The sequence below is a fragment of the Pongo pygmaeus genome, chromosome 1, assembly GCF_028885625.2.
Source record: "Pongo pygmaeus isolate AG05252 chromosome 1, NHGRI_mPonPyg2-v2.0_pri, whole genome shotgun sequence".
NCBI lineage: Eukaryota > Metazoa > Chordata > Mammalia > Primates > Hominidae > Pongo > Pongo pygmaeus.
Window position 1 is genome coordinate 111831404 of NC_072373.2, and position 13328 is coordinate 111844731.

At 34.1% G+C, this 13328-nt stretch overlaps 1 protein-coding gene across 1 annotated transcript in view; it reads left to right on the forward strand.

Moving 5' to 3' along the window:
• GDAP2 (ganglioside induced differentiation associated protein 2) overlaps positions 1–13328 on the forward strand; it is a 95139-nt gene that overhangs the window by 37853 nt on the left and 43958 nt on the right. Inside the window, exons 9-12 of the mRNA XM_054467013.2 lie at positions 5953–6029; positions 7078–7154; positions 10112–10251; positions 11823–11877. Of these exons, the coding sequence (XP_054322988.1) occupies positions 5953–6029; positions 7078–7154; positions 10112–10251; positions 11823–11877 (349 nt within the window). The remainder of the gene's footprint in view (positions 1–5952; positions 6030–7077; positions 7155–10111; positions 10252–11822; positions 11878–13328) is intronic.

A 13328-nucleotide genomic window follows, 5' to 3' on the forward strand; every position in this document is an offset into this window, starting at 1 on the left:
TGATATAACTAAGCTATGTCATCTGTTTGCATGCTCAGCCGTATTTGAGATTGTAGGTTGTAGTTTTTAAAATTTCTTTCTCTTGATATTTCTAAATCGGGCTTTTATTTTCACATATTGAGTCTGGCTTCTGTTGATTATGTTAATTAATTAGGTTGAACAAATGTAAAAGTAAGTAGGTTTTTAGTTACTGAATATGTTTTCGAAAGCCTTCAGTTCTTCCATCGGTAACGAAACTGAAGGTCACATGGATTGGCAATAGTTTTATGTCATTCCTTTCGTAGCACTGCCTTGCCATCTCAGTATCTCTTCAAAATAATTGTTTTTAACGTGAAAAATTAGACGTGCTTTCTAATCCAGGTCTGTCATCCAGTTGTGATTCTGATTTGGGTGTATCATAAGGTAGACATTGGTTTACTTACCAAAATTAGGAAGCAACCTAGATACTCTTTTTCAAAAATACTGCTTTTGAAACTCTTCAAGTTATTTTACAGGAAGATTTCCTTTCCTTTTTTATTAGTATTACTTGACTGGCTTAAGATTCAATTGCCTGTGACTCTTATGTCATTTTTCTCAACAAAATCATTATCTTTTTCATTATTAAATACTTATTAGGCTTTTACTAATGTGCCAAATGTGCTGGATACTACTGGTAATAAAGTGACAAGCAAGACAGATACAGCACCCGCCTGCATGGAGCTTAGGGTCTCGCAGAGGAGAAAAATGTTAAACTAATTAGTATATGAATAATTGTTTAAATTACTGTACAGGGTCAATAAGAGGATACAACAAAGATCTTAACTCAATCTGGGATGGGTCAATTGTGTAAGGTCTGGGAAAGCATCTGCTAATTCCAAAGACAGAATTTTCCCTGGGCTATGATTATACACAGATGGGTTAGTTATTAGTCTTTTAAGAGTGATATAGTTTAATTTTTTTTTGTCATTCAGCTGCTGGCTGTACAAGTGGATGGTAATTTATTAACTGGAAGAAACTGGCTTATATTAGCTTTGTGAGAACAGTGTCCAACCTCAGTTGGTTGCAACCCATTGAGAAACTAATTAGTGTTTCTGCATTTAGAGCACTCTAGTGGCTATTTTTTTCTGCCATTTTGACATATTTTGTATGATTATTTATCCATGATTATTATATTTACTCATAAAATAATAGAATTTTGTTTATTTGGATAAGAAAATACTGTATATAGGAAATTTAGGAAATATCCTGTAGGAAACCCAGAAACTATTTTGAGTTCATATTTTCCTTTTAGCTTTGTTTTGATTTTTGGATTGGAACAAAAGATTGCATGTCTTCATTTAAACAAAACAAAACACTATAGCAAAAAGTGAGGGGCTGTTTATAAGAAATGTAATAGAAAACATGAAATATTCTTTGAATAATGAAGTTTAGAAAAAAAGGAGGGTATTGTCTATTGAGTGAGAAGAGTAACAGTCTTTTGCTTTTACTCTTTCTTCCCAACTGGTGATTTTTTAAAAATAATGACTAAATAATCAGACTTACACAATTTATAGTGGTAATGGCAGAGACTTAATTAGAATAAAGAAGAAACCTGATGAAGATTGCAATCATGAGTTGTTGCATGGTCCTTAGAAACCAGAACAGGACCAGTGTCTCAGCAGTGATTCTAACCTTTTAAAAATCATGAACCCTTTAAGAATCCGATGTAAACTATAAACTTCTCCCCACAAATATGTTCATAGAGATTTTGTCAACCAAAATCTATCTTTAGATCTCAAGTTGTTAATCATCAATCAAGGTTTAAAACATTGTAGAGTTTATACTAATTCTGTGTTCACACTATGGACAAATCAACTTTAGATAGATTAAGGACTTAAATTTTTAAAAATTTTGAAACCTGTGGAAGAAGTTAAGCTAGTATCCTTCAAACCTTAGAGAAAGGGAAGATTTTTTTAAAGACATGAAAAGCATTGACCACCAAAGAAAAAATAGTTTTGACTATATTAAAATTAAGAACTTTAGAAAGTAGAGCCAAGCTTAAACAAAGTAAAAAGCAAGTTATGGAATGGGGGCAGATTCCAAAACACACAACAAATGATCAGCATCAAGAATGTGTAAAGAACTACAACTTGATGAGAAACAATCAAATAACCCAATAAAAAATGGAAAAATGATAGGAACAGGCATCTCATAGAATCAAGTCAACATGAGCAGAATCTCAACCTCATTACTGACTAGAGAAATGCTTTACCATTTCTAACCTATCCAACTGGCAAACACTAAAACATCTAATAGTAGCAAGTGTTGGTGAGGACAGGGATTCACAGAGTCTCATATGCTTCTTATAGAAGTATAATTTGGTGCAATGCTTTGGAAAAGAGGTTTGTCCTTATCTCCTAAAATTAAACATTCCCTGTAACCTAGCACTTTCACTCATTGGTACCTACTCAAGAGAAATCATGCACATGTCTACCAGGAGACACGCAAAACAAGTTGATCGTAGCCCTCTTCACAATAGCAAAACCCTGGAAACAGCCCAAGTGCCCATCAGTGAGAGAGTGAATGAAAAAAATATATAGTTTTTATCTAGTATGAATACATGATATATACAGATTAAGCATGCCATATCTAAAATTCTTGGGACCAGAAGTGTTTCGGATTTCTGATTTGTTTGGATTTTGAAATATTTGTATTGTACTTACCAGTTGAACATCCCAAATCCCAAAAATCCGAAATGTTCCAGTGAGCGTTTTTGTTTTAATTGTTATGTTGGCACTCAGAAAGTTTTGGATTTTGGAGCATTTCAGATTTTGTATTTTTGGATTTGGGATGCTCAACCTGTGATTGTCCAAATCAATCAACGACATTGAAATCCAGTGATATGGATGAATGTTAGCAATATGATAAGTCAAAAACGTAAGACCCAAGAGATTACACAGCATGATAAGCTTTTTTAAATAGTTAGAAACAAGCAAAAAATAATGTCTTACATTGACTACATGTAGATGAATTTAAAACAATATAAAAAGGAAAGCAATAAATGATTAACCTGGAATTCCAGATAACGGTGGGAAGTAGCACATGGTTAGATGAAAGTTATTGTGAAAGTGCTAATTTTTGTTACAGTGGTAGATTTTAGGGTGCTTATTACTTCATTAAAGATAAATAATTATATAACTAGTCTTCTAAGTGGACCATGCATATACCAGTTATGCGAGTGTTTTCAATTAAAGATGATGTATTCCATTTTGTACAACTGAGTTCCAGTTTAAAAAAAGTTTTTTTAGAGTTCATTGAATATAGATAGATATAGATATAGATATAGATATAGTTATAGAGATTGAGTGTCAGGAACTACCCTAGGCATTGGCTATAAATCAGAGACAAATATGACATATTCTCTATCTGGTGGTCTAATGTAATAGAAATAGCCATTTCAATAAGTGTGTAAAGTCTTGCACTGAACATGGTAGAAGTCTTTGGGGATACAAAGAAGGGAGCATTTGTTTCTACGATATATCTAGAATTTGCCTCCACTCTGCTCCTTCTCACCCCACCTCCTTCCCCACCACCAGTCCCCTTCTCAGCATACATATTTGATTGATAGAGTATTTAGACTTCTGGTTACCTGTCTTGTTCTTATTACAAAGTTAATTTTATTCGTACTGTAATATGTCTGTCTCACATATGCAGCCTTAAACTCAAGAGCCTTTTTAAATTCATCTCAGGCCCCAAAATACCTTACATAATACTCATGTTTATTATTTCATTTAGCGAAGAATTTAGTACCTACTATGATGCAAACACTGCATTTATTCAATAAATCTTTGAAAAATGAGCCAATGGATATATAAACAGAGTATAGAAGTTAATAGGTATTAATTGAATCCTGTTATATGCTTTGTGCTAGATACTGTGGTGCCCATATGATGTAATATATATTTTGCTGTTTAGTCTCATTATAAACAATTAGAAAGTATATAATAAAATGATTTAAAAAACATAATAAACTCTATACTTTTATTCTTCACTGCCACATTTTTGATGTCATAATTTACGTTTTTATATTATTTTTGTCTCTTAACAAATTATTGTTGCTATTATTTGTAATAGTTTTGTCTTTTAACCTTCATACTAAAGATACAAGACAGTATGTTAAGTGAAATAAGTCAAGCACAGAAAAACAAATATAGCATGATCTCACTTATATGTAGAACCTAAAAAAACTGAACTCAGAAAAACAGAAAATAAAGTGGTTATCAGGTGCTGGTGGTATTGGGGTGGGATTGGGGAGATGTTGGTCAAAGAATACAAAATTTCAGTTAGACGAGAAGAATAAGAGATTTATTATACAATACAGTGACTGTAGTTAATAAGAATGTGTTGTATACCCGAAAATTGATAAAAGAATACATTTTAACTGTTCTCACCAAAAAAAATGATAAATATGTGAGGTAATGGATATGTTAATTAGCTTGATTCAGCCATTTTACAATGTATCCGTATATCAAAACATTACATACATTATTTGTCAAAGAAAATAATTTTTTAAGTAAAGAAATAGAATTTTGATTTACTGTAAATAGGAAATGACTGTATGAAAATATGGAATAGTGCATATGATTTAGGGAGAACTACAATAAACAGGCATTTTCTTGACTTTGAAATTATATTTTGAAACAAAATTAAAAGCTACTGTCTTTGACTTCTCAATTTGCATAGATTGGTAAATCACAAATTTGAGAAGGCAGTCTATAGAACTAATGCAGTAGCACTATGTTTTTCACAAGCAGTAACAATATCTGTGAAACTGACAGGCATGTCACTTGTTGATTTCAGTCTGTATGTGATAGACTTCCCATTAAATATTTTTAGTTGTGCAATTGTACTTTATAGCTGAAAGATGTCCCTCCCATATGAATTCCATTTTGCAGGTAAGGAAACTGAATTCCATAAAGGTAAATGACTTTAGTAAGTTTGCACCGAAAGCAGTAGGATTAGAAGCCAAATCTCCCCTCTCCTAGTTAAGCTTTTTGTTGTTGTTGTTACTGGATATTGCCAAATGTGATCTATACACTTCAGAGTTGCTTTTCATACATTTAGGTGTCTTGAAAGTGTTTTCACAATCAAGTAAGTGGCACTTTTAATTTCAAGAAATTAGTGTGATATAGTAGAAAAAGCACTGACCTTTCCGGAAATCCAGAGACCTGAGTGTAACTTCAAATTCAACTCTACTATTTAATAGGCTGGGAAGTCTGAGATGAACTTGACTCTTAATCTTTTGCATGTCATTTCCATCTGCAAGATCTTTAATGTCTCTTCCAGCTTTAACATCCTCTTATCCAAAGCCAAACTGAAGTCCATATGATCTGGTCTGTGGGATATCACTACAACTAGTTTGACTAACTGATGATTAAATATTCCAGGACTTCCCAGATAAATTTACCCAACTCCTTTGTGATCCCACATAACATGTACAGCACTTGCCTGTTTTTCCCCTGAAAGTGAACTTCTTGAGGGAGGCAACCATGTCCTTTCATGATAGTATTCTCAGTAACTATCATAGAGTAAGCACTCAAATCCTTGTTGAGTGAGTGAGCATCTGTTTTGGAACTCTGCCATTGCTTTAGACTTTCTCTATGCATGTTTTTAGTAAAGGAAAACAATAGTATTTTAAAACAAGGTTAGTTTGAATATTTGGTATCTTAGCCATTTACCTGTACAATCTTTATTTGATTATAAGGATTTTTAAAATAATGAACACCTTCCTTTCTCAATCATTTCTTTGTGTTTATTTTATCAATAACATGTAGTAGAGATTCTACATGGCTTAATGCTTTAACTCCTTCCCTATTATAATGAAATATATACTTGAAAATTTTTAGGGTCAGGGAAAGGTATTAAAAATTGGTCCCATTTGTAAATTTAATTTCCAAGGGTTTATTATAATGATTATATCATTTATTTCCCTAGTTATAATCGCTGGTTATGTCAAGCAAGATCTGAGGATCTGTCTGATATTGCTTCTCTAAAAGCCTTATACCAAACAGGTGAGCTTAAATATATGGTAACTTATTCTTTCACTAATTAAGAGCCCTACCAAGCATGCTATTTGAGAATTCATTTTTCTCTGATTTCATTTATTGTATCTATGAACAAAATGGTTTTGTACTAATGAAGATAGTTTTGCCTGTCATCAAGATCTTAAAAATAACATCCCAATCTGTAAAATTTTCAACTTATAGTTCTGCATTGGCCAACTTTATTTCATGCTAGTGTCCCTTTTAAAAAATGTTTTTGCTTTTAAAAGTACCATATGCTTGCTACTACAAAATTCAAACCTTACATAAATATATGATGGAGAGAATGAAAGTTCCCAGATTCCCATTCTTTCTGCATTGTATTTCTTTTACAGGTGGTACTTTTTAGTAATTTTCAGATTTTAGTGCTATTTAGTTTTTCCTGGATCAAAGCTGTAGTGAGCTTAAGCAAAAAGCTGTTTATGAAAAGTTTTTGGGGGCTGGGCATGGTGGCTCATATCTGTAATCACAGCACTTTGGGAGGTGGAGACAGGAGGATCATTTGAGACCAGGAGTTCAATATCAGACTGGGCAACATGGCGAGACCCCATCTCTACAAAATAATGAAAAAATTAGCCAGGTGTGGTGGTGCATGCCTGTAGTCCCAGCTACTTTGGAGGCTGAGTTGGGAGGATTGCTTGAGCCCAGGAGTTGGAGACGGAGGCTGCAGTAAGCTATAATCACACCACTGTACTCCAGCCTGGGGACAGAGCAAGATCCTGTCTCTAGAAAATAATAAAATACTTTAAAAGATCTTTGGCTGTTTGTTCTTGATTTAAAATCTTTAAGAGGTCTTCTCTTAAAAGGGCAGTGATCAAAACCCTCATGAAGCTTTAAAAAAAGGTGTTATCTGCAGAGTAGAAAAAAAAATTGGAAGATGAAATTCGAGCAACTTATACTTACTTCCTTGTTTTCAATCTTTTAAATTCACGTAGAATATTTTATAAAGTCAGAGCCCAAGACAAATAATATTCTTGGAATGAAGTTTCTGGGTGCTGATGACATTTCCTGTTTATAGGTGTTGATAACTGTGGTCGAACAGTGATGGTGGTAGTTGGAAGAAACATTCCTGTAACATTAATAGATATGGACAAGGTAAGCCATAAAAAGGCTCTGTTTTACAAATAATGTTGATTGAAAAAATAAGTAGTATATGAATTTGGAATCAAGGCCTACAATATGAATCAAGGCTGAATTGTGTATCACTGACAGAGGAGCAGACCTGGTTCTGTGAGTGGACCTGTATCATTTCAGTTCGATTAGGGGTTTGATTTTTCTCTGTCTAAGAAATAAAAAATACTGGAATACAGTAATATGATCTCCAAAACCACAACTGCTTTGTTTTGGATATGATGTAACTAGTAAGTGGTTGGAATCATTCTGTATTATAATTGTGTAATCAAATTCTTTTTTGAAAAAAGAAAAATTAATGTTTGTGTATCTATTGGAAGAGAAAAAAACAGAAATGTAGTTTACCCAAGATAGCGTAATTCTATAATCCCTTCATTTGGAGGCAAAGAACAGAAATAGATGATTCATAAAAGAAAAATGGTTATAACTGGTAGATAAAAATAAGAAAATATTCAATGTGATTAGTAGTCCAAAAAAGGTGAATTAAAATGAGATGCCTTAACTCTTAAATAATTATTGTCATCAAAGATGAAACTATAAAAGTGATCACACCCATTGATCTATTAATTTCATTTCTGAAAACTTATACTAAGGAAATAACCCAAAGTGTGGAAGTAGCTATAGGCCCTGACACTATTCAAATCAGAATACTCATACAAGGGACAATGGAACCCACAAGATAATTATGTAGAGAATCCTAGCACATCAGTTTTGTTAGGAACTGACTTCAAAGGATGATAACTTTAACTAATCAGTAATTAATAACCATAGTAAAAAAAAAATTGTATACTTAAAAATGCAAAATTACACAGAATTTAAGATAAACCAGTTGGACAAAAGCTGATAATTACTTCTGGCTAAGTCCTCAAACTCTTAGGCACTGTTGTTTGGGTAAAAAAAACTGAAAGCACTGAACCAGGCATATTATTCACAGGGTCATTTGTAGCAAAAAGTTAAAACTTAAATTCCTCACAGATAATTATGGTACATTCAAATAGGATATTCTGTGACCCTTATAAATTATGGTTACAGAGGCAAGTACTGTAGAGAAATGTTTAGAATATAATTTAATAGGAGAACAGTGATACATTAATTTGTATCTACATTGACCTTCATTGGGTTTTTTGTTTGTTTGTTTGTTTTTAAGCACAAAAACAAGGAAAATATCTCAAGGAAAGGGATTTCATGGTTTGGGGGAGAATTTGTCTTTCACATTTTTTCGTCATGTATAGTGATATAGTTATATAGTGATAAAAACTTAAGAAGTTGAATTTGAAGCCGAAAAGGAGTATCCTAATTGCCCTGGGGTGGGGGGTGGAGAATGGACAGAAAGAAGATGAGGCAGCAGTCTGGTAAGAGGATAAAAAAGAATAATAAAGAATAATAAAAATATGCACACAGCCAGGTGTGGTAGTTCATGCCTGTAATCCCAGCACTTTGGGAGGCTGAGGCAGGCAGATCGCTTGAGTCCAGGAGTTCGAGACCAGCCTGGGCAACATGGCGAAATCCTATCTCCTATCTATTTTGTACGAAAAATACAAAAATTAGCCAGGCATGGTGGCACATGCCTGTAGTCCCAGCTACTTGGGAATCTGAGGCAGGAGGATCATTTGAGCCCGGGATGCAGAGGTTGCAAGATCTCCCAAACCAAGATCATGCCATTGCACTCCAGCCTGAGTAACAGAGAGCGACCCTGTCTCGAACAAACAGAACACACACACACACACGCGAAGGGAATAAATAAACTGATGAAAATTATACCGTTAGTAAGTTTCTGTTTGTAATCATTTATGTTCTTAATAATCAGTGTGACCCTCATTTTCATAATAATGTGATTAATACAAATAAAACCATAAATCTTTGCATTTGATTTTGGTGTGTACTTGCATGGGGTTCTGGATATTCATGATGTATCATTTCCTGTAAAATGTTGAGATAGATGGTGATAATAATAGTTACCAAAGCAGGTAATGAATGGAAAGATACTGGGTTTTCTTAATGCCCTTCTCTATCTGCTCTAGTAGCAGTTGGATCCTAGTCCATGTTAATCCAACCATGTTAATGTCAAGGACTCACCTGAAGAGGAATTGGGAAACAGTTTGTTTTATAGTAATCCTTCAGTTGTTACCTCTTAGCTTTTTCTATGTGATTGTTTACAGCTAAACCACTGGGTCATACTGGCCCTGCCTATATTGTATCTCTGTTTTGTTTTTAGTGTTTCTCTTAAATTCATCATTTTTGTAATGGAATATTTCTATAACCGATCTGGGTCACAGTAAATTTGAATCTTTCAGAGCTCTAGAAATGCTTCCCAACCTGTTGCCATCTACTGATTAAACCTGCTCTCAATGTCCTCCTTCAGATCAGCACTAAAGATCTAAAAAAATTAGCTCTCAACGTGAATCATGTGAGGCACCACTCATTATATCTTTTTATAGTAATTCTTGGTTATGTGCAGGCCATGAGTCTGTTTCTGACTAGAGACTGCAAAGACTTTGATTGAATTCAAGCGGAAACTTCAAAAATGATTCAAAGTATAGAAATTCTACTTCTAATGATTTTGATATCATTATCCTAGAGAGAGAAAACCTGGTAGTTGATCCAAGAACTTTTTCCAGTATTTGAAGAATTGTTTTAGAGGATAGAGACTGATTGTTCTCCTCTATCACTTAGAATAAGACAGAAAGGAATTGTACTGTAGCACTTATGAGAATAATTAAACACTGGGATGATTCACTTTCCTGGAGCTCTTTTTAAAGAGAATGGATATTCATCAGTCTGAGTTATCCATTTATGATGACTAGGGCATAGAGTAGGTTAATTTTCTGTTTTGTTTTGTTTTGTTTTGTTTTTTCTTGGTCTCTGTGAAATAGACTACTGTTCAAAATGATCTTCACCTTTATTCCCCTTTTTTCTTTTAGGCTCTCTTATATTTCATTCATGTAATGGATCACATTGCTGTGAAGGAGTATGTATTAGTGTATTTTCACACCCTGACCAGCGAATACAATCACCTGGACTCCGACTTCCTGAAGAAACTCTACGATGTTGTTGATGTCAAGTTAGTTATTTTTGCAAATTATGAAGGGGAAATAGTTTCTTTCTTTTCTAATATTAAGCAGTGGCAAACATTGCTTTGTATTCTGTGAAAGGATATTTCATGTAACAAAGACTTTTATCATACCTAGATTAGATATTTCAATCATAGGAGACCCTCCCTAACTGAAACTTATTTTGCATTAAATTCATATGTAAACTTTTTACATTACCAATCTTTGCGTATAAAATAACAAAAATGCTACCTTCTATTTATATGATGTATTATACTTATCAAAATACATTTATAAACATTATTTACCTTGATCCTTTAACCCAGGAGTTGGTTAGGAGAGATATTATCTGTGTTTGAAAGATGGAAGATACTGACATTCTGCAAGGTGAAGTTTTTGCCCAGAGTCTCACAACAGTAAATGCAGAATTTGGACTTGAACCCAGGTTACTGACTTGGAGCTAGAAAATTATTTTCATTAAAGCATATTTCCCTTGAAATGATAATGGAAATTTTAACCAGAAAATATATGATACCCCACTATAGCAAAGATGAAATGTAGTGTTTTACATTTTTTCTTATTAATATTTTTTTCTGAATAAAAAGTGGCACTCAACCCTCCTGTTAGCTGTTTTGTTATTTGTAGCATCACAATGTCTGTGGATTGCATTGAAAAGCCCATTTTACAGTTAGGGTACAAAGAAGGCAAGTTACCATAAATTTCCAGCTATCCTCCTTCTCCCATTAAATCTCATCTTATTTAGGAATATTAAAGCTTTCATTAGCCAATAGACACCTTTTTAGCTTACTCTGAATGTGGGTTGTATGTATGTAGTTCTGCTTCTACCACTAACCAGTTCTTAAACGTGGAACAGGCCTCAACTGTGAAATAGTTTGTACTATTTCTCTGAAGTCCTTTCCAATTAACCTCACATGACCCAATGTTGATTATTGAACTGTTGAAAAAATCTCAGGCACATGTAGAGAGGCCAGATGGAATAGTGGATAGGAGAATGAATCTGGAGTGGCATTGCCTGGGTTCAGTTCCTGGCTCTGCCACTTGATGGCTGGGTGACTTTGGGAGGGCAAAAATAGCTGCAATAATAGTACTGAGCTCACAGAATTGTTTTGAGAATTTAAGTAGAAGGCCTCTACAATTTCTGGGACACAGCAAATTCTGTTAGTTGTTGTAATATGACCATTGAAACTTTTAGTTTAAAATTTTGCTATAATTTTAAGTGGTTTAGCTGCTGTTTAACTCTGATCCCAGAGATTCTAGCATCATATTAAAAAATGACACACCATAAATTTGTTTGTTAAATACAAATTTACTTAACTTTGTCCTACCTATAGCAGCTGACAGAAGCACTTAATATCTCCTATAAAACAGATACTTTAAAAAATGGAATGTTTTCTGAATTGTTTTTGACATTCACCTAAAATTCAATCTGTAAATTATAGCTGCCTTTATTTTTCTCTGAATATATTTATATACTCAGGCAAATAGTTAATAGTCTGTAATATTAATTGGTTTTAGGCATGAACTTATACTGATTTTTTTTGTCATTTTATTTTTGGATCAGGTACAAGAGGAATTTGAAGGCTGTTTATTTTGTTCATCCCACATTTCGTTCAAAGGTACAGTATTTTTCTCTTTGGCTAAATCTAGAATTTATGTGCACTACATGCCCAGAGTATTAAGATAATAATAGCTCAGCAACTTAATTGTTGCTGTCACCATTGTGACTGCTAATTTCCTGGTTTCTAAGTGATCTTGAGTTGTGGTCCTGATGTTTTGGTTGTATGTGACTCCAGCGCCTTTGTGGGCAACCCTTATAAGCCGTTAGCCCATCAGTCCCTGCCTGTTTTCATGCTCTTTGTTCATCTGGGCCTCGTTTATGCTGTTGTTACAGAATACACTTCCCTCCTCTGCCCATGGCTACCTCCTGCTTGACCTTCAAGTCTCAGCTGTACTTTCTGTAGAAATCCTTCCCTGACCAATCCTGCAGCTAGTAGCTGTTCTTGCATTGTAACCCCTTAAGATTCCGTAGACTTATATCATTGTTATGTTTTTATTTTAATTGCATATTTAATTTTCTTCCTTATACATGAGCCAGCAACATCCATGAGGGCTAGAATATAGCAGTCTTGCTCACAATTATATTCCCACTACCTAAACCTACATCTTGACTTCATCAAGATATCTAGTCTCTTGGTCTTTTTACTCTTTCTGAAAATATCATCTTGCCTTTATTTTCTTCTCTATCAAGCTAAAAACTGACATTTCATCACTTCATCCACTCTTGTCAATGCCTAAATTAACCTATGACCTGTTACCCTTTCATCACACCTGCCCATCAAAACCTAAACTTGAAATAATCCATTGTACTGCTTTCTTCGCTCAAACCATCAGTAAAGAGCTCTTTATCTTTACCTTCCCACTCCAAACCTACTTGCTAACTGTTCTTATCATTGCCTCCTTTTTGTCTGTCACAAAAATGTGTTCCATCTTAATGAACACATTTCATTAATGTCCTTCTTAATGAAGGACAGTCCCTCTCCCTGTGCTGTGAATCCCATAGTAATGACATTAGCTTAAGTTTTCTGAGCACTTGCTATCTGCCAGTTCCTCCCGTGAATTATCTTGCTTAAGCTTTGCAGTATACCTGTGAAATAGGTGGCAGTAGTTGTCCCACTATACAGGTAAGGGAATTGATGCTTAGAGAAATTAAGGAACCAAGATAACTAACAGTTAGTAGCAAAGGCTGGATTTGAATCTAGGCATTTTAATCCCAGACTGTAAACTACAGAGTGTATTTCCATTTCCTTAAGAAGCTCTCTTCAACAGTTAGCGTCTTTCTCCTCTCCCGCTTTGCTGGATCCAAATTATCTATCAACTTTTAAAAATGCTAAGATCTGTTTTTCTCTCCTCCACTTTATGACCAAAATTGTTTAGTATAATCTTTGTTCTATGCTCACCGTCTCCATTTCTCATGTACCTTTTAAATTACTCCAGTGTGGTTATCCTGCTGTGCCAGCTGAAGCTTTTCACACCAAAATCATCCATAATTTCTGGGTCACTAAATCTA